The sequence below is a fragment of the Salvia miltiorrhiza genome, chromosome 4 (assembly GCF_028751815.1).
Source record: "Salvia miltiorrhiza cultivar Shanhuang (shh) chromosome 4, IMPLAD_Smil_shh, whole genome shotgun sequence".
Lineage (NCBI taxonomy): Eukaryota > Viridiplantae > Streptophyta > Magnoliopsida > Lamiales > Lamiaceae > Salvia > Salvia miltiorrhiza.
The window spans coordinates 26,673,806-26,696,171 of record NC_080390.1 but is presented as its reverse complement, the minus strand read 5'-3'; the positions used below and the strand labels follow the sequence as shown (position 1 = coordinate 26,696,171).

At 37.4% G+C, this 22,366-nt stretch overlaps 2 protein-coding genes across 6 annotated transcripts; both read left to right on the top strand.

The window, feature by feature from the left end:
• Positions 1-3,103: 3,103 nt before the first annotated feature.
• On the top strand, positions 3,104-8,108 carry LOC131020032 (inactive receptor-like serine/threonine-protein kinase At2g40270). Of its 5 annotated transcripts, XM_057948663.1 has the most exons (11): positions 3,139-3,435; positions 3,538-3,605; positions 3,645-3,746; positions 4,029-4,167; positions 4,847-4,918; positions 4,991-5,122; positions 5,207-5,275; positions 5,668-6,107; positions 6,380-6,570; positions 6,690-6,822; positions 7,152-8,108. In XM_057948663.1, coding segments are annotated over exons 2-11 (1,833 nt in total). In that variant the 5' UTR covers positions 3,139-3,435; positions 3,538-3,604; the 3' UTR covers positions 7,706-8,108. The 5 variants fall into 5 exon arrangements, with proteins under 5 accessions (XP_057804647.1, XP_057804644.1, XP_057804646.1 ...); XM_057948665.1 differs by having other exon boundaries at positions 3,538-3,746; positions 5,671-6,107; XM_057948662.1 differs by having other exon boundaries at positions 3,538-3,746.
• A 7,328-nt stretch (positions 8,109-15,436) lies between these two features.
• On the top strand, positions 15,437-19,253 carry LOC131020031 (uncharacterized). The gene is made up of 4 exons (XM_057948660.1): positions 15,437-16,137; positions 16,749-17,246; positions 17,688-18,200; positions 18,874-19,253. The coding sequence occupies exons 1-4, from the start codon at positions 15,667-15,669 to the stop codon at positions 18,955-18,957; spliced, it is 1,566 nt and encodes a 521-aa protein (XP_057804643.1). The 5' UTR covers positions 15,437-15,666; the 3' UTR covers positions 18,958-19,253.
• Positions 19,254-22,366: the final 3,113 nt, after the last annotated feature.

Below are 22,366 nucleotides of genomic sequence, written 5' to 3'. Positions count from 1 at the left end.
ACATGATGAATTGATGATACACATATGATTATGAGACATTTAATCTCATCCATAAAACAAAAAATATTAATGCTTTTTGAGCAATCTAGGTGATCACTTAAGAAAGGCGCTATGTTTGTTGTTTGGTGTCACCTTTCGCTTCCTCTTTACCCACTCATTTTCAATACCTATTTCATGATTTTAAAATATTACCCACCACAAAAATATTGGTGATCAACAAATTCACTCCATATATTGAAATCCCCACGTGTGTATATGTGTATTAAACAATATATATCGTTCTCTAATATATATATATATATCGTCAATATTCTTTTTTTTTCAATAAATTATATAAATAAATAAAGAAATTTTAAATATCACGCGATGGAAGACTCGAACCCAAAATCTTAGGTCTTGGACATTAACCCCCTACTACTAGGCCAACACATGCACATATATATATCGTCAAAAGAAATTTTAAATATCACACGATGGAAGATTCGAACCCAGAATCTTAGGTCTTGTGGACATTAACCTCCTGCCACTAAACCAACACATACACATATATATCGTCAATATATAACTGACGTTACAATAAAGATTAACATATCTCTAATAATAAAAAAAAAAGTCCACTCGATAGCATTCAATATTTGTGACAAATTGTCCCACATTCTTCCCTGCGAATTGATATAGATATGATAAATATTTCTCATCTAATGACCATAAAATTCTTTATACATTGTTAAAAGTCCTATGAATTATGGTTTATACCTAACATTCCAGTAAATAATCTCTATGTAATATCCATGTCCTCATAAAATGTATTTAATTTGTCATTTTTATCCGTTCACATAAAATAAAATTCAATCTATTTTTGATAAAATTTTCACTCACAATAAAATGAGACCCTTAGAGCATCTCCAACCGCCACTGCACAACAGCGGTGGGCGTGGTTCTAAGGTCATGCTCTTCTCCAACTGTGGCGCTACCGCCACTCTTAAATCCAGTTTATAAACAATATCCCGCTTCTTGTAGAGAGGACTGTTAACTGTACTTTTTTTATCTTCCCTTTCTTGTTCTTTATTTCCTTTTGTTTATGGTTTATGTATGTATTACAATTATTTATCTTGTTTAATTTGTAGAATTTATTTTAAAGGCCATTTTCTTGTATTTCTTTTTTTTTTTCTTTTATTTTAGAAATGTGTTTATTCTTATTTGGTTTAATTAGTACAAATTATTTTATTAATTGTTATATATTATTTGTATTTTAAAAATAACATGAATATATACATAGTTTAAAAGACATTATATAAAAATTTAAAATGCAATAATATAAATGACAATATAAAGCATAATGTAAAGTTAATTCTAGGAAACAGTATTATGTAATGTTAGTTTTTATGTTGTTGAAATAAATTAATCATTTTGCAATAAATAAAATTATTTAATTATAATTTAATTAAATATGATTGAGCATAAACATAATTATTTATAAATATATATGATATATAATAATTAAATTGATAAAATAATTTAATAATAAAAGCATAAAGATGGAATATTTCATTGTAGAGGAAAATATAGAGTTGATTGTTGGAGATCCCAAAATTCTACATTTTAACTCTACAATAGAGTGAAGAGCACTCTATTGTAGTGTTATCCTTGGATGTTCTTACTCAACTCATAATACATTCAATTACTTTATTCAAATCTGTGCCATTTTAATTGATATTTTTATAAGGGCGGAGGGAGTATAAAAGAAGTGTTTTTTTTACCTCTAAAATTTTTCTCTCTTATCTTTTTAAAATTCTTTTTCAAAAAATTATTAATTTTAATTCATGTAAAAAATTTCTCTTTTATATTATATATAGTATATAAAAAATCTATTTATTATCTTTAAGTGAGCTCTTAACAGGTTAATTAAGACCCATTGCACCAAAACGCACATCAATGACATGTTAGTTTCCCAATACAATTAACTGACAAAAAAATAAAAAATCATCTAATCGAACATCTTCATGGCATGGACCATTCATATTTAAATAGGATATTCATAAATATCCTATTAGAATTTATTATTATTAAAAATGCAATTTTTAATTTGAAATTAATTTTAAAATTGAGTGATAATTTTGTGATTATAATAAAATTAAAGATTTATTTGTAAATTATATATATTTTTTCTTTTTCTTTATCTACTTATTTTGTTTTTGTTTTATTTCTTTTCTAAAATTGTGAAATTCGATTAATTATAAAGTATTAAATACACACATCAAATTAAGGATCATGACAAGAATATATTTTATGTAGATATTGTATTTAAAATGTAAAAACATATTTATTTAAAGATTAAAGTTTAACAATTCTCTCTCCTCTCTCTTCCTTTTCAAAATAAATTTATTTTTATTTGTTTAACTTATTTTATTTCTTAATTTTTTTTTTGCTATTTCATAATATCAATTTTTATTATTCATATTCTTAATTATTTTTTCAATATTCAGTTAAGATTAAATTTTTATTATATTTATAAATATGATAATTGAGTTGATATTAGTTTTATATATACAAAGAAATATAAAATATTTCTCGTATATTATACGGTGTGCAAATGCTAATTATATTGTAAGTATCAAATAAAATACTTATAAATGTTTTCAATTAGAATATGTGAATGGTCCGTATCGGGCACGATACGAACTTCTGCATCCTCATTTATATCAAATACTCCCTCCATTCACAAAATGAGTATCCATTTTAGGGATGACACAGATTTTAAATAATTGATTAAGTGTATATCAGTTGAATAAGATGTCCACTTTCTTGTGAGTGAGTTGTGTATGATACACTTATTAAAAAAATGGATACTCATTTGATGAGCGGACCAAAAAAAATACTCATTTTGTGGACGAAAGGAGTACGTGATAACAAAATGACCTTGTGACGTAATTCAGTAAAAAAAATATAATGTAACCGATTTGCATTGATCATATCTGTTCAAACTTAAAATTTAAAAATCTAGTTTGAATAGGTTGGCCCCGCCACTAATTAGTTGTCTTTTTCCTCCTTGGATGTTTGCAATTACATAAACTGAGTCAACTTGTAAATTATTCCTTATTTTCTTCCACTACATTAATAGCTATTGTATATTCATACAATCACCCTCAAATTCTTATTATACACCATACAGACTACTTAGTACTCATGCAATCAATCCCACAAATTCAACTGTATATACATCACACCCCACCAACACTCCATAATTTCAATGTCTTAATCTTTTTCCAAATAGCAATACTTTTCAATTCTGAGAAAAAATCATCCCAGATTAATTTGATTAGCATCACACCCTTTGATCTATGCAAACTAATCACAGTCATTTTCTGTGTTTTGTTTTTTCGTAAAGATTCATTTTTGGAGGTTCTTGAAGTCAAAAGAAGGCGCTTTAAAAAGGTTTTTTGTTTCAGTTTGTTTTGTGTTTTTTCTCTTTTATAGTCATCGATCATCACGCGTCTTCAAGAAACAGTCTTGCAATTTTTTGTTTTTTGTTTTTAGATTCTATGAATTTAAAAATTTCTGGGATTTTTCATGTCCCAACTGGGTGTGTGATGGTCCGTTGAAGAGCAAGTGTTGTGTATTTTGTTACTAGTTTCTGATGAAAATGGAGCAGTTTTTCCGAGCTAAAAGTCTTCTGTTGGAGGCGTTACTCTTGTGCTGCCTTCACCTGCTCAATCTGAATTCTTGCTTCTCTCTCAATGATGAAGGTACTCTCTCTCTCTGTTTCTCTTATTTTCTGGTTGATGGAACTATGAAGATCATAAATTGAATATTTTTATCCTCATCACTAGGATTTCTCGTACTCCACACTTTCAACGGGATATGAGTCAAGTAAAAATAGTTCAAATAACAGAAATTATCAAGTGCCATGGGATATCCCGAAGTTCTTATCTCATAGTAAACAATAGATTAACTTATAGGATTTTTATCTATCTAGTGTAATCCTCGATAATAAATGTTGATTAATTTGAATGTATTTTGATGTTAAGGCGTGGCTTTGCTGAGGCTTAGGAACAGAGTGGCAAGCGATCCAGAAGGGGCTCTGTCGAATTGGATTGATAAAAATGGAGTGGAAACCCCGTGTTGTTGGTTTGGAGTTGAGTGCTCAAAAGGCCATGTTGTAGCCTTGTAAGTTTTCATAATTTCCCAAATTTGCTTCAATCTTCACAATCACACCTATATATCAACTTCTTCCTACATTGAAAGCCACTTATTTTTGCGCCTCATCAATAAAAAAACTAGTGTTTTCGTGCTAAGATGGTGATAAAAAGTTACAAACTAATGCTTTTATGGCATCATTTGATAGTTTCTAGTGTTTAGAGAAAGTTTCATACCACAACTTTTCTAGTTATATATTGTAGGGTAATTGCATCTAAGTAAACAAATTTTCATCAAACTTATTTTTGTAAAAGATACTCCATAAATTATCAATTATTCTGATTTTTTTTATCCAGTTGTCAATTACCACTAAATTAATACAGAGATAAACGTCTAAAACGTCCACATGGCTTAAACGACGAATGTACTAAATGATATAGTTGGAGACTTGGAGTTCTACGCCACTTTACCGGTCACGACGAAGTTAATTTGCCACTTCAGCCAGCCACAACGGCTTAGTTTGCTGGAAAAATCAACCATCTGAAAAATGAAAACAATTGAAAGTTGGTGTATTTAGTTCATGTGCAAAATTGGAATTGGGTGAAAGTTTTATTCCTTTTAAATCTGGAGGTCTCATATTTAAATGCTCCTCCTTTTAGTTATTTAGAGCAAGTGAAAATGGGTGAATGATATGGTGTAATGAATGCAGGAACCTCAAAGATCTGCGTCTGAGTGGTACTCTGCCTCCTGAGATGGGCAACCTCCTTCACGCCAACTATATGTAATACTCACTCAACTAAACTAAAAACTAAAACTCATTCTTCTTTTTTCCAACCTTTTTGTTTTGGAACAGAATTCTGCGCAACAATTCCTTTTCTGGTGTAATCCCTGAAGAGATGGCGAATTTGAGACAACTACGAGTTTTAGACCTCCGACATAACAACTTCAGCGGACACCTTCACAACTATTTCTCACCACCAATCGTGTACAGTTTGAACATCAAACTTGATCATTTATAAATTAAACTGCCTTTATTCTCATCTTCATATATATATAATAATATGTGCAGTTTACTTGACAACGACCAGCTGCTTAGCACCACAACCACTTCATCTACCAGCCAACTAGTAATTTCCCGGTAAGTTTTTATTTTTGAGTTATTCTTAAATTACTGATATTGCTACTCCGAATTTACAAGAGATAACTTGTATTTATATTAGTTGTTTATTTAATAGCTCGAGTCAAAAAAATTGATCAACTAAAATCGACCTGTATCACTGTCATTCTTCTCAATAGATGCACCAACTTCAATCCTTTGAAGCCAAATCAGCTTGCAGCTTACACGTGAGCTTCAGTTGATTGAAATTTTTGACTCAAGCTATTAAAGTAAACAACAACAGAGATAAGTGCATATTATATTTGTAATATTTATAAATTCGAGCTAAAAAGTCTCCATAGGATCAAAGTTGGAGTTACTATAAATTATAACAACACAATATTTGGAGGACATTCAATCGTCTCATTGTGTAGCAGGAGCTCAGAGAAAACTGGCAATGTTGGCCGACGAAAACTGAGACAAGATTCTCCTTCTGTGCAAATGGAAAAGTTGTTTTGGTTTCCTCCTCCAAGTCCGGAATCCACATTGCCACCACCTAATCCGGTGCCAGCTCCAGAGACGGCTCCTGCTCCTTTGCCGCCAGCAACGAAGCCTTCATCACCTTCACCTTCGCCTTCTTCTTCTTCTCCTCCGTCTCCGGTTACATCTATTTCACCGTCTCATCCGCCTGGCCAAGCTGCATCTTCTAGTGGGCATCATCATCATCGGCTTCTGATAGTCTCTGCTGCAGCTGGAGGCCCTTTGTTGCTTCTCTTGATAATCGGTATCTACTTTTGGCGAAGTGGTAAGGTTTCTACTGTCAAGCCCTGGGCTACAGGATTAAGTGGACAACTTCAGAGAGCTTTTATAACTGGTAAATTCTTGCCATTATGCTTCCCTCATTTCTATCTTTTATTCGTGTTGTCATCTTCGATGAATATGCGTTTTTATGTGGGTTAATCATGTTTTGTATTCTCAAACTTTCAATATTTTTCAAAAAAATGTCTCGATATACAACAAATACAGGCAAAAGAATGATGAGTCACCTCATCCGATAAAACGATGCTAGCTATTTCAGCTTATCCACCTTAACCCTTTTATCAATCATGAAAAGTAAACGTCCCTATTATATATTCATCGTCTCAGGTGTCCCGAGGCTTAAGAGATATGAAGTGGAGGCGGCGTGTGAAGATTTCAGCAATGTGATTGGGTCGGCATCTTTATGTAGTTTATATAAGGGTACTTTGTCAAGTGGAGTTGAGATAGCAGTCGCCTCCATTGCAGTCGGATCATCAAAGCAATGGTCCACCTCCATGGAAGCCCACTTCAGGAACAAGGTACCTACATCATATACAATTTTGTGTAATTTTTTAAAATCTGCAATAAATAAAGAGGTTAATTATCAAAACATCCATTTCTAAATTTCTTCATTAATTAAGTTGAGCTTGATGGCCAGATCGACACATTATCAAAAGTGAATCACAAGAATTTTGCTAGCTTACTGGGATACTGTGTGGAAGAGCAGCCTTTCACTAGAATGATGGTTTTCGAGTATGCTCCAAATGGAACACTCTTTGAGCACTTGCACAGTCAGTATTTTCTACTACTCCATCTTTTAATTAATCAACCACTTTTCTGGATGAAATTTATATTTCTCATCTATTAGAATACGTTTATTACTAATTATTAGTATAAATTGATGATTAATTAATTCATTGTTTGTTATAATGGATTGGTGGGATATCCCAAGACGCTACATAATTTCTATAATTTGAGCTTGTTTGGTTCATATCTCAAGAAAATGGGTAGAATTTGGAGAAATTTTAATAATGAGAATAAAAATAGGCAATCATATATATCGATCACGAGAAGAAAAATATTTGATGATGAATGTTGGTTGTGGAATCTAACTGTACAGTAAGAGAAGCCGAGCACTTGGAGTGGGCAACTCGAATGAGGATAGCAATGGGCATGGCCTACTGCCTCGACCACATGCACCAAATGCTTCCACCATTCATCCACAGAAACTTCAAGTCCTCAGCCGTGTATCTCACCGAAGACTACGCCGCAAAAGTGTCCGATTTCGCCTTCTCAGACGACGAGACCAGATCTGCACGAGCAGACGCGCAGAGCAACGTGTACAGCTTCGGCGTGGTGCTCTACGAGATGATCACCGGCAAGCTCCCATACACGGCGGGCAGTGATTCTCCCCAACACTGGGCGTCGGATTATCTCAGTGGGCTGCAATGTCTAAGAGAGATGGTCGACCCCACTCTCGAGACGTATGGAAGAGATGAGCTTCAACGGATTGGTGGCGTGATAACATCGTGTACGGAGCCGGAGCCCAGGCGGAGGCCCACTATGAAGGAGGTTTGCGCGCAGCTGAGGGAGATCACGGGGATAGAGCCCGAGGTGGCCGTGCCGAGGTTGTCGCCCCTTTGGTGGGCGGAGCTCGAGATTCTATCCACTTGAATTGAGTATTCCAAGGAGAAGATGATCAATTAATTTATAAGATTAAATGGTAGATTAGTTTGGATTCAATCCACTCTATTACTAAAGGTAAACGTCCTGCCTTTAAATATTTGAACTTTTTTTTCTCCCTCATTATACATTTCTTGAGTGTGGAAGAAAGTTTTTCTTGCTGCTTTGCTACTGGCAATGCAGTAAGCTCCATGGGAGATTTTGTATATATATAGACAGAGAAGAAGCATTTCAATTTTTTGTGGATTTTTTACACTTTGTGCATGATGTCTTAATTAAGACATGGAGCATGTGTTACAATGCTTCAAATGAGTACTATGTTCCACACTTAAATGAGTACCGTGTGGAAATGTATATTCCGTTGGTTTTAAGTATCAAACGCATCATTATATTACTTGGTTTTATTTTGGATTTTCGTTGACACTTATGGCACTATTAGTGCCATAAGTGCCAAAATGACTATTTTAGTTGATTTTATTTTGGATTTTCGTTGGCACTTTTGGCACTATTAGTGCCATAAGTGCCTAACCCGACCCGGCACGCAACCTGCGTGCCTGATCCTACCCGGTCCGCCTCATTAAGGGTAAAAACGTTCAAATCAATAAAAATGACCAAATTTTATGTTTTTTCAATGTGTGGCCATAAATTGTGTTTTATGTTTCATTTTGGCTGCTTCAAAATTTTACTCTTTTTTTATGTAGTAGTTAGTATACTTGGAAAAAAAAATTAAAGGAGGTTTTTTTTTCTTAAAAGAAGAAAAATCAATAATGATTCACAATTTTGTCCCACGATGAATCAAACTTCAAACATTTTTTAAAATAGTTTATGTGTAATTACTTTTCATTTAATTACAAGTTGCTCGTGTATATAATACTCCATCCATCCCATATATAATGACTCAATTTATTTTTTCCTTTGTTCCATTGATAATGACCCATTCTTAAAAAGGAAACCACTTTCTATTACAAGAAATTATGGGTTCCACCATTTTATATCACGTTTATCCTTTAATCACTTTTTTTAATAATCGTACAGAACAGTAGTAAAACCGTTATCAACGGAACGGAGGGAGTATGTCATTTTATAAAAACACGAAGAGTGTTTTCTCATACGAGTTAGTGGTTTTTGATCGAAGTAGTGATTGTATACATAGATTGATCAAATTTGTCAATTATAAGAGACTGAAAATTGATTTATAAAATATAAAACTATTTTTTTAAATTTTTTAATGCAACGCAATATCAACTAATATATAATAAATCATTTATAAAAATAATTATATCAATTTACCCGTGCATACGCCCGGCTGACATACTAGTTTCTTTTAATAAATCCCCCAATTCTGTTTTCAAATCAGTTATCGCTCAACTAATTAGTACTCCCTCCGTCCCATAAATAATGACATGTTTTCCTCTTTGGGCTGTCCCACAAATAATGGCATATTTCTTTTATAGGAAATAATTAGGGTTTACTTACTCTTTAATTAATTGTTCTAATTTAACTTCAATTTTCACCTAACCCTAATCATTTCACATACGGCATCTCTTTTGCTCTCTCTCTCTCTCTCTCTCTTCCGCCGCTTCGGCTCTTTGATCGGAAACCCTAATTTCCGCTTGCTTTAAGAGGCGCCGCCTCTTTGTTGTGGTTGTCCATGGCTTCTCCACCGTGAGCCGCCTCTTTCTTGTGGTTCTCGACCGCCTATTTGTTGTGGTTGTCCACGGCTTCTCCACCGTGAGCCGCCTGTTTCCTGTAGTTCTCGACAGCATCTCCACCGTGAGCCGCCTCTTTCCTGTGGTTCTCGACGGCTTCTCCACCGTGCGCCCCCATTTGCTCCGATTCTCCGTTCTTTACGTGCCGCGATGACGAAAAGCCAGTGGTCCAGTTACCTGAGCGGTGAGTTCGTCCCTGACACTGAAGATCCATGCAATTGGGGCTCGCCGCCGGATTTGCTGTGTTCGTGGCCTTTACCGGCGTTTGGAGAAGACTCCGTCGGGCTGGATAAGCTGGAAACCACGTGTGGAGACGAATTTGCTCCGGCATCACCCTTGGCCACAGTTTTCCCCGTGGCTAGGCGCACGATCTACCGCCGCCCTTCTAAAATCCATGTGAGGCTAGCGAAAAAATCTAGGGTTACTCCCCCTGAATTGATTTATGTTGCCTCTAACAACAAATCATGTTCTTTGCTTTGTAAGGAATCATGGCCCGACGTTCTGGATACCGAATGGCTGCTCGATTACAAACCAGCGCAGATTTCCATGCTTAAGATCTATCCGCCGAGCATATTTTGGGTGAGATCTACCATTTTACCTAATTCTTGTGCTGTGGTGGTAGTTTCCAGTCAATTGCATGTTCTTGCTTGATGTTTTTTTTTTTATAATTGCATGTTCTTGTACAATGGGTGATGGATATAATTGGGCATTGAAATGATAAAAAATGTTGCTCACTGTTTTTTTTTCCTAAAACATCAATGATTCAAGTATATTTAAATGAGGTGCTGAATTGCTCCTAGTATACTGTCTATGTGTGGTTGTTGTTCTTGCTGCCTGTGGCTTTGTGTGCTTTTGCCCTGTGTGGCTGTTGCTCTTGCTGCCTGTGGCTTTATGTGCTTTAGCCTTGTGTGGCTTTGTGTGCTTTTGCCCTGTGTGGCTGTTGCTCTTGCTGTCTGTGGCTCTGTGTGCTTTAGCCCTGTGTGGCTCTGTGCGCTTTGCCCTGTGTGGCTGTGTGTTGCTCTGCCTTGTTTCGCTGCCTGTGGCTTTATTTGCTTTAGCCATGTGTGGCTTTGGATGTTGTTGCCCTGTGTGGCTAGCTGTTGTTTTTGCTGCCTGCGGCTCTCTTTGCCTTAGCCATCTATTGAACCAAACAACATATTTTTATTTCATGAAAATTGCATACAAAAGGCATTTTTTACATATTGCATTCATATACAAAATGCATTTTTTACAACTGAAAAATGCATACAAAAACAATCTGCATTTTTTACAAAATCAATTTGGCTTTCAAAAAGTAATCATTCATCTTTCCTTCACCAAGTCATGGTTCTTGAATACCTAAGTTTGTCATTAGGTATTCAATCTCATCTAATGAAATTGATCATATACCTAGATCATTCATTAGATGGTCCATGCCCTTCTCACAGCCATTATCCACAAGATATTGTAGGCATTCCTTCACTAACTCATTAGAGACTTCCAAATTTCTTGGAAGTTCATTTTGCCTAATGAGCGTGCCCTTCTTCATGTGTGGTATCTTGTATGCATTATGTCCTTTCACCTTCATCATTTCCACCATGCATCCTTGAAGACTCAAGAACACATTGTTTAGAGTAGTAGGTGAGAGGTCTTCCACAACTGCAGCCACTAGCTCTTCCACATTGTTGCACACACTTTCTGTTTGCAAGCTCTGGATTGCTCTAAAAAACCTCAAATCATTGATATTCATGTCTGGACTGTTGGGGGGTTAATGAATAATTCTGATGTCAAAGCCATCAGAACTTGCAGCCTGCCTAAAATCTGGATCATCATCCTTGATGTGATGCCTTGCATTGTCTTGTTGAATGAAAATCACTTTGCTTGCAAATTCTGGCCATTTAAGCTTTATGGCTGGTATCATCTGTATGAAAACCACTTCATTCATTACAAATTATGTAGAACTACATAAATTAATTTAAAATACAAATGCATTCAGCCCCTACTGTTTTACTGTTGCATTTGTCACAACAATCATCACTAATCCATACCTTATTGATAAAACAATGCTTTGTGACTTGCTTTGTTATGCTCTCGATTGGTTTTAACTCCAAAGTTCCAGCCTCCCTGTTTTTGCTGTTCCTTTTAGCAGGCACCAATTCTGTAAATGGCCAAATCCCTATTTTTCCGTCGAATAACACGCTGCCATCTTTGAAGAAGGAATTGAACAATGGTGTTCATTTCTCCATTACTTAGATCTTTTCTTCTCATTTTTCCTTTCTTTTTGCTGTAATTTTTGGTGTTTAGGATGAAAAACTGAATCTGCACTTGTGCCTATTTATAAGGCTTTTTGTGGTTGTAAAGAGAGGGAAATTCAAATTCTATGAAAAAATTCAATTAAATTTGGTGCTGAAATTTTTTTAAGTGATTACAGCTTTTGGCGCAGCATTCAGGAGGGAATTGAAATTTTGGGCAGTATCATTTCAGATGTTCCCTAGGCATTTGACATAATTTAGATAGGGTTAAATGCATGTAATATCATGAACTTTAGTCGAAATCCAAATTTAGCACGAACTTCAATTTGCCCAATTTATATGGCTAACTTTGCTCCGTGTTCAATTTTAACACCGATTTATTTTCCGGCAGAAATTTCAGAACCACGTGGCAACGACGTGAACCACGTGGCAATGACGTGTCTTCCAAATGACACGTCATAATTTGTAACTTAAAAACGTCCAATTTAAATGTGTAATTTTACTCCGTGTTCAATTTAAATGTGTAACTTTACTATATGTTCAATTTTAACACTGAATAAAGAGAGATATAGATAGAGAAACGAGCATGGTCCGAGAAGAAGAAGAAGAGGCGGCGAAGAAGAGATAGAGAGAGAGACGAGCAAGCCCTTCACCCCCTATCTCAGATTCTCCCGTCCCAGCCAATTCTCCCCAAACTCCATGGCGTCTCCAAAATCCAATCGGGAAAGACAGAGATGGTGAGGACACGGAGGTGGCGAGGAGCTGTCGCACCGATGTGGGAATTGGAGTGTGGAGGTCGGCGGCGGCCATGGGTACTGTTGTGGTCGCTGAAAATCAAGAGGATGTGTGGTATGAATTAGGGATCTAGGATTTTATAGAGAGAAGAGGGAGATTTGGGGACTGGTTAGTCGCGGCGGCGGGGCTTGCGACTGCTGTCGCCGGGAAAGAAGGTAGCGACGTAACCAGAGAAAGAGAGGGATATCGAACCTAGAGATGGGAGAGACAGAGGTCGGATGGAGATGCAGCGGTGGCTGCCAGAGGAGAAGTGAGGCAGCGGCGCCACGCTTGTGATGTCTGGCAGCGGCGGCGGAGGCGGAGTAGGGGCGGCAGGAGGAGGAAGGGGTGGTGTTGGAAGAAGAGTGATCGACAGAGAGAGAAAGAGTGATGAGAGAGAAAGTTTGGCGAGCAAATCGCAGCTTTTGCTCGCTGGCCGGAAGCTTGTGCCGACGAGCCACGTCAATGACACATAGGATCGAAGCGTGTGCCGGCAAGTCACGTAAAAAATCGGTGTTAAAATTGAACACAGAGCAAAGTTAGCCATATAAATTGGGCAAATTGAAGTTCGTGCTAAATTTAGATTTCGACTAAAGTTCATGATATTACATGCATTTAACCCATTTAGATAATAAAATTAAGGGCAAAGGTGCAGATTAGCCCCTGAACTACACCCCCTAGAGCCTTTAGCCCCCCATACTCGGTCAAAGCGCGTTGACTTCCCCGAACTCTCGAAAGAAGGGTGCAAATAAGTCCCTCCGTTAAACGGCGTTTAAACGCCGTTTTCTTTAATCTTTTTTTTTTTTTAATTTCTAATGGGTCCCACTCCTCTCTCTCTCTCTCTTCTCCACCGCCATTGTCATCTCTTACGGGATCTCCGGCGAAGATGTCGCCCTGCATCTCTCACGATCCAAATAAACTTCTGCTCACTCTTCTCCAACCCTTCGCCATCAACTGCCACAGAACCGCCACCTGGGATTCCATAGCTTCGATCTTCAGAAGAGGACATCGCAGGCGGTGGACGCGGAGGCTTGCTGGTAATGGCGGCGGCTTCACTTCTGTTGGGTAGATTCAGGGAGAAAAGGGAAGCAGGGGCGGTGGGGGTTTTGTGAGCAGAGGGAGGCGGCGGCATCTCTGCCGTCGCCGAGGAAGGAGACGGCGCCGCGTGGGGCGGCGTCGATACCCAGATCGAAGAGTGGAGTCGGGGGGGAGAGGAGGGGGATTCAGGCGGCGTGGTCGTTCGAGATACGGACGGCGGCAGCGATTGAAGAGGAACGGTTGAAAGAGTGACGGGTTGCGGCTCTCTGCAACTGCCGGAGTCGGGCACGCGGTGACGTTTGGCTCCGCCTGCTGCTGTCGTCTGCCAGAGGAAAGGGATGTGTGGTGTGCGTTTTCAGTTTGTGTGTGTGTGTGTCGTGTGGCAGCTTGAGGGAGAGAGCATACGCGAGAGAGAGGGAAGTCAGGGCGGCGACGGCCGGCGCTGTCTACCCTACCGGAGAAGAAGAGGGGGGCTGTGAGTAGAGTGGTGGGCCCGCTTGAAAATAAAAAAAGATTAAGAGAGACGGCGTTTAGGCGCCGTTTCACCCTAGGACCTAATTGCACCCTTCTTCCGAGACTTTGGGGAGGTCAACACGCTTTGACCGAGTATGGGGGGCTAAAAGCTCTAGGGGGGTGTAGTTCAGGGGGGAATCTGCACCTTCGCCCTAAAATTAAAGGGAAACCTAATTGTAATAAAAATAAAAGAATATTTAAATTTATAAAAAGGTAAAAGTGGGCCACCACATTCTTAATGGTTATAATTACTTTTGCTAATTAAATGGGTAAAAAGGTGGGCCACCAACTTTAACACCTTAATTCAACACTCCTTAATTTCCGTGCCCAAAATAAACAGACCATTATTTATGGAACGGTTCTTAATGGTTATAATTACTTTTGCTAATTAAATGGTTAAAAAGGTGGGCCACCAACTTTAACACCTTAATTCAACACTCCTTAATCTCCGTGCCCAAAATAAACAGACCATTATTTATGGAACGGAGGGAGTAGTAATTTTAATTTCTCTTCCTTCACTTAGGGGGGTGTATTCGTTGTGGAATTTAATAGATTTCTGTGGATTTTAAAAGTCTGGGTGTATTCGTTCAAGACTTTTAAAAGTCTGCAGAAATCTGGGTGTATTCGTTCAAGACTTTTAAAAGTCCATATAAATCTGAGTGTATTCGTTCCAGACTTTTTAAAATCCATACAAATCTAGGTGTATTCGTTATTCCATTGACTTAAAATCCGGAATGACTTTCATGGATTTCATCCAAAAAATACACACGACGAAATCCGGCCAAGAACCACGAGAATTGAAATCCATGAAATTTTAAGCGAGTGCTGAGTTCCAGCGTCCGCGGCCAAGAAGCCAGCGAGCGCCGGAACTCAGCACCCGTTGAGAAAGTCCAGCGCTCGCTCGGTTTGAGCGGACGCTGGGTTCCCAATAGTTATATCTATAGCCTCCAGATGTCTTAGTGGATCGTGATGCCACAGAAATATCCCTTATTCTTCCTGAAGTCCTAGATGGTCTGACATGCCATCTCCAATCATACAACTACGGCCCAATGATGCACCTTTGGTAAAGTGCTTCCAATGATGCACCAGCCTGAGATGATAAGAACAAACAGTATCATAGATTGGAAGAGAAACACAAACTGGCAATAATGCCCAGCGGTCGCTGGGTTGTGAAACTAATCTCTTGTTGGAACCCAGCGGTTGCTGGATTTCCAGCGCTCGCTGGATTCCCAGCGGTCGCTGGGTTTCCAGCGGTGCTGGGACTCAACGGGCATTGATTTTCATGGAATTCAATTCCAGAATTGTCCCGTAAAGTCTTCGAAAATCAGTGAAAATCGGGGTGAAATCCAGCCACGAATTCTTTGAAAGTTATCTGAAATCTATGTGAATTCCATGAAATTTAAATTCCATGGACTTTTTAAAGTCTGTGGAAATCCACAACGAATACACCCCCTTAAAAAAGCAAAATGAACTAGAATCTGAAAAAGCCGAAAAGGATTACTTGCTACTCACATTCACATTTTCTTTTTTTTTAACGCACGCTGAGAGTCACAGTTATAATGTCGGAACTCGATAACAGTAATTCCTCAGTCCTCACCTAACGCCTAACGAGTAACGACATCGTTGACGGTTTCGATCAGCAACTAGTCGTGCTCTCTCCCCACTATTCAGTAACTGCCGCCGCCTGATGGAAGCTCAGCCGGAACCACCGGCTTCCGACCCCGAAGATCTCGAAGAATTTGAGGATGTGTTCGATGACTTCGACTTCGAAGATGATGAGCGAGAAGACTTTGAATCCACGATTCCGATGCCCAGAGACGCCGCTACGATAGAGGCTCTAATTCGGCAGCTGTCGGCGGAGGAGAGGGTGGTGGTGCGGGTGAATGACGTTATCATCAAGGGCAACACCAGGACCTATTACTCCTTGATTGCGGCCGAGGTGGAGCCGCTCTTCACGGAGGCCACTAGCTTCCGGCAGCTGCTGCGCGCCGCCGCAGCCGCCAACGCGAGGTTGAAGCAACTCGGTCTTTTTGATTCGGTTACCATTACTCTCGGTGCCGGCCCTCCGGGGTTCCCGGTGACCGTTGATGTTGTCATTGAGGTTTCTGAGGCGAAGAACCGGCTCACCGGAGATCTAGGGATTTATTTTGAACCTGAGGTAGCATTTTCGAATTGACATATGTATGTGTATGTACATTTGATCTGTTGTTAATTCCTTAATCTGTTTTCTACAATATAGGCTTCGTTTCTTAGTCCGTGATTTGAATGTTCGCTGTTAGGAATCTAGAAATGCTGTTCAGATGTTAATTGGCTGAACAATTTTCGACAGTTTTGGTGTTATTGATTTAATAAAATTCTATTTGTAGTATACACCTATTTGGAAACATGGAAGGTTCGGATTAGGCCGTAGAAAATATTACATTCCGAGATACCAATATAATTATGGGGTTGTAGATTGAAATAGGGAGTGGACTTCATCTGTATTACGATTCGAAGATATGCAATTCCATTCAAGTTGATGGAGAGATAAATTTAACTCTCAGTTAAGATTGAAAATAGGAGGCCATGGTTTTGATTGCAGCAAAGATCCAGAAAGTAGTAAAATGCTTATTCAACTTTGCTTGGGAATTTGCATGCCCGATGTTTTATGGATGAGTGTCTATGCTTGTCTTTGCAGAATAAGTGCATTGCTTTATCGACTTTCTTTCCTTATGATTATATTTATACCTTCTTATTTGAGATAAATCATGCTTTATGGTGCTTTTGTAGGCTAGATCACACTCTGTAGAAGGGTCACTGAAACTGAAAAACTTGTATGGTCTTGGAGATCTATGGGTTGGTTCGGTGGCTTATGGCTTGGGTCAAATGTCAGAGATTAGTATGGGGCTGTCTCTTCCCACATTTACTGGGTTGGCAACACCCTTGTCGGCTAGAATGTCCCTGCTTTCCCTAGATGGGCTTAAATTCTCTTCCCATAGAAAGCAAGTGCTAGGTCTCTCGCTTGGTCTATTTTCAATTGGCAATCATGACGTGTCTTATAATCTCTCTTGGCGAAGTTTAGCTGATCCATCAGAGGACTCACAAATGCCTTCTGAGACCTTGATGAGCAGGAAGCTTGGACATAGTTTATTCTCGGCTTTGAATTATGCTTATAAAATTGATCGAAGGGATTCAGCTATGAGGCCAACTCGAGGGCATGCTTTTGTTTCCACTACTCAAATTGGTGGTCTTTTCCCTGATATTCGGAGCTTACGTCTTATTCGTCAGGTTTTCACATCCACTACTGTTTCTGTTGTGCATCAGTCATTTCCTTGTTCTTTGTTATGATCTGAGCCTTTAAATTTGAAAGTTGTTTTTCATGAAAGGTACTAGCATCATGTCTTAATCTATTTACTTTTTATGAGAAGTACCTCCAATTTCATGGTTCATTGAATCATTGAGAAGAAATTTATTTGGCCTTCATTCATCATGCCAAGTAAATATCCCCATTGGCCTTCATTCATCATGGCAAGCTTGTCAGGGAAGACATTCCTGATGGGGCTGCATTCAATTTGTGCAATCATTTAAGTAAATGATTGTTTGGCAATCATTTAAATATCCAAGGAAGACATTCCTGATGATATTTTACACCAACATTAATGTGTAATTTGTCAATAAATGTTAATTTTTATATGTCTAAGACCCCCCCCCAACCCTTCTCCTCTACAGGAATTTGACCTTCGTTATGCTATCCCTTTGGGAATCTATGGGGCTGCATTCAATTTCGGAATTTCAGGTGGTATGATATTCCCATGGGGGAGTGCATCCTTGAATAAATCCTCATATTTGCATGAGAGGTTCTACATGGGTTATAATTCTTCTCCCGTTTGCTCCTTGAGAGGACCAACATCCGTTTTAGGTTTCAAGGCTAGAGGGCTAGGCCCTGCTGAGCATAGGAAACTCGTCGGCAATAATTCTAGTGATGGAAACGCTAAAATTTCTGAAAAACATTATATAGGTGGAGACCTTGCTGTGACTGCTTTTGCTGACTTTTCTTTCAATCTACCTTCAAGAGTTCTCCAGGAAGTCGGTATCCATGGACACGTATTCGCTTGCACTGGTAGCCTGAATAAGTTACCTGAGAATGCATACAAAGAGTTCTCTTTCCAGAAATTCCGTGACTCTTTCCGAAGCTGGGCGGGATTTGGAATCATCATACCAACGAAGCTATTTCGTATGGAGGTGAGCTATCTTACTTTAAAAAGAAATTCCTTGCATTCTTGCTTTTGGAAAGAAAGACTTGCTGACACTGGATGTGGCTAAAGATTTCTAAAATAGTGTTTTCCGAAAGCAAAATCTGTAGTGGTGTTTTTTGTCTGCATATTAAAATCTTGAAGTCAAAAATTGAGAAAAATGGTCGTGGTTGTGGGATGCAAAGAATAGAATATCTGATCTTGTTTGAGATGTCATGGTGGTTTTGATGCCAAATAGTTTCATTTTTTAACATAGTGTTGTTTGCAGTTCAAATTACATTTATTACATAAAATAAACATTTGTGGTAAAGGTTTATGATCAAAATAATAGTCTATTGTATTGAGAAGACTAAAGAGTTACTCTTGAAGTGACTAATATGATCTACAGAAATCATGCATTAAGCCTTTATCTAGTGATAAAAAAGTGATGCTCCTCTATCTTGGATATTTGATATGAAATGCTAATCGGGGCAGGGAAAGTAAAGCAGACTAAAAAATGTGGAAAATGAACCCTTTCTTTCATGCATGTATGCCTGCAACAAGGGATCAACTGTCTTCTGTAATCTTCATGAACTGTGGTTTCCCTCTCAATGTTCGTTGATTTAAAGTTGTTTCAAGGTGCTTTCTATTGAATATTGATGACAGCTTCAAATTATTGTCAGGTCAACTACTGTCACATTTTGAAACAACATGAGCATGATCGTGCAAAGATGGGTTTACAGTTTAGCTTCTCACGTCTGCAATAACTCTCGTGGTAAAGCTTTCTCTCCTCTTAATATCTGACAGCATTTTATTGACCTCTGAAGATGTTTATCTCTTAATATCTGGCAGCATTTTATTGACCTCTGAAGATGTTTATCTGAGATGGAATGTGAGATCTAACTCCACACAAACACTGTATGACTTTGCTGTCGCTTTTGCTAACTTGATTATGATGACGAAAATGTCCTATATTGAAAATCATTATACAGAATCAGCTGTAATTATCTCTTTTTTGTATTTCTCACGGCAAACATGGTAAATAAGTTGGTTGGCATGTTAATATGTCCATCGTTCTTTTCCTCTACGAAACTAAAGGCTCTTTTGACCATTTCTGATTCCCTCAATCTTCCTGCTCTTTTGACCATTTCTGATTCCCTCAATCTTCCTGAGACTTTTTCAAAATGAATGACTAAAATCTTGCCAAAATATTTTTATCTAATGATTATTATTATCTACATAAAATTTTCATCAAAATATCTAGATATTTTTCTTTCAATTTTTCAATTAGTCTTGAAAGGATTTTTGAAACTTTTAATTACGTTTTACTGATTTGCATTTCACAACATTTTATTTTGAGGTAATATTTAAGAGATAAAAAATAATTAATACTATAAACTATAGTATCATGATTATGTTATACTAATTAACTTGATGCGATTATAATCGATACACAACTATAGTGGCTTGATTAATCTTAAATGTTTATTTATTTTGTATTTGCTAACTATTCGTTCATAAAGAAAAGAAAGAATGAATAAATAAATAATTTTGTGAAAAGTCAATATAAAATTATAAATCTTGATCAATGTTAATATTTTAATAAATATTTAGGTTTACTAAATATCGTATGTACATTAACCGAAGATTTTATGATCATTTTAGACAAAATATGTCATTACGTATTTCATTAAATAAACATGTAACTGAATATTGTATATACGCTCTGAAAATATTTTATGATCATTTTAAATAAAAATATGCGATTACATGTTTAATTACATATGTAGGTAACTAAATATTATATATACATTAACTGAACATTTTATGATCATTTTAGACAAAAATATATTGTTACATATTTCATTAAATAAACATGCAATAATAGTCATATAAGATAGTGTTGAGCTACAATTCCATTTGAATAAGAACTACACGGTAAAAACTATGAAAATGTGATATATTGTATCGATAGAAAAAAATATAACAAAAGAAATATCTGTATAATCTAGAGTAGACGAAATGAATGAAAAAAAATTAGAAACAAAAAATTATTTCTAAAAAGAGTAAGGTGATTTTTGGCCAAGTTCGCCAGCCTCTTATCAGAAGTACGATTGATTTCGCGGAGTACCTCGCATACACCACTCATCTCATCGCGTGATTTGCACTTTCTGCCACACACAACACCACAATTTGTCTCCTTAGTGCTTTGCCCCACACTCTCCTCAACCATATTAGGGTCCGATATATCATCGAGATTGACATGATACTCATATTCTGGAGTGTGTTGTGTCATGTTTTTGTGGCGTTGCATGTCGTTCACCGCATCCATAAGGTCTTTCGCGTGCTCCCTGGTCACTCTATCCTTTCCAAAAACCTCTTTCCAGTCCTCCAACAACGACCATGATTTATACCTCATTAATCTTGCATTCGGATTACATTGCAAAGTAGCACGTCACACATATGCTTAGCATTAATAAACTGTCAAAAGGTGCTTAAATATATGTTCGGAAAATACCTTGACAATTTGTTCCCATTGCTCATTCGTGCAGCCAATCATATGGTCACCATTGGTATTAAATCTTATCTTGTTATGTGATAGTATCGCCGACAAGCTGTAGTAGTGTTTTTTCCACACACATATCTTAGAGTTGATATACGGAACACTCTTCAAGTCGATCTCGGGAAATACATGCCTCATCGCGTCCTCTAGTTTCACGAGATACCCAGTCCTAAACCCGTTATCTGACTTCCAACCTTGCACCACTGATCACTATTTTTATAGCAACAAAAACTGCAACTAACACAGTGTAATTGTAGCAAATAAACAGTAACCGGGTATCGTATCCACAAGGACTGAAACAACGAAATAACTTTATTTATTTTCTAAACAAACTATCAACGTAGACAGGCAAACATAAAATGAAGAAAATTTAACTAAAACTAAACTCAACTAGCAGCAAATAAAATTCAATAGGAAAATTCAAATAATGAAAACGACTGATTCTAGGGTAGTAAATTCATTAACTAAATCCACATAATCAATCTATTAATCATATTAACCAGTTTAATCCAGTTATGATGAGAGATCACTTAATTAATCAATTACTCTCGCTAGAGCAGCAACGATCGTAGATTAGTAAATTCTCTATCTCCGCTAGGTCTTAAGAAAATCTACTAACTCCCAAAAGCACATAAGAATAGCTCTCTATGATCCACCTATCTCCGCTAGGTCTCAAGGTTAAAATCATATCATACATCCTGAATCCGCTAAACAGTTATCTCCGCTAGGTCTCAAACCGAATAGCTAAACATGCAAACTATTGGCCAGATAATTCACAAGAATTCAAACACCAGGAATTATGAATCATAAACTGGAAGGTAAATAGGTATTAACAAATAAATCACATGAATCTAATTAACTATTTACAAACCCTAGAATCAGAATAAGAACTTAGCCAGACATGGTAAAAGAAAACATAAACATAATTAAAAAGACAGCAATTGAAAGAACTGAATTAAATAAAACTCTGAATAAAACTGATGAACAATCTTGAATTTTTAATCCTTGCAGAAATCCGATCCAAGCTCTAAAAACTGGAAAGCAATAATAATCTAAAGCTATGAAACTAAAAAACTAAAGCTAGGAATCCTAGATAGGTCAAAAGAAGACCTATATATAGTATCGGGGTAAAAAAAATAGATTTTGAAGCCCAAAATAACTCTAAAAAACGGAAAAACTCGCAAACCCGCCCAAAACCGAGTAGGTCGCCGTTTTTGTGCTGAAAAACACCCAAATTCGGCACCCGCCGATTCTGAAACTCGTAGTGCAAAACTGAAACAGAGAATTCGGTGACCAACTCGGCGGTCGCCGTTTAGGTCGCCGATTTTCTTCTTCAAAACCACCGAATTCGGTGACCAACTTCAGTGGGTCGCCGAATTTGGACTATTGCGCGCGATATTTTTGTTTCGGTCATAACTTCTTCGTCCGAACTCCGATTTCTAATCTGTTTGCGCTCACGAACTCCTCTCAAGACAAACTACAACTTTTATTTAAGATCATATTTCCAAATTCGATCTCAAGATTCCTATAAATTCCTTCAAAGTTCGAGTAAGAATCATGTTTCACAAGATAAAGCAATATAAACACAAAACAACTATCAAACACTTAATTTC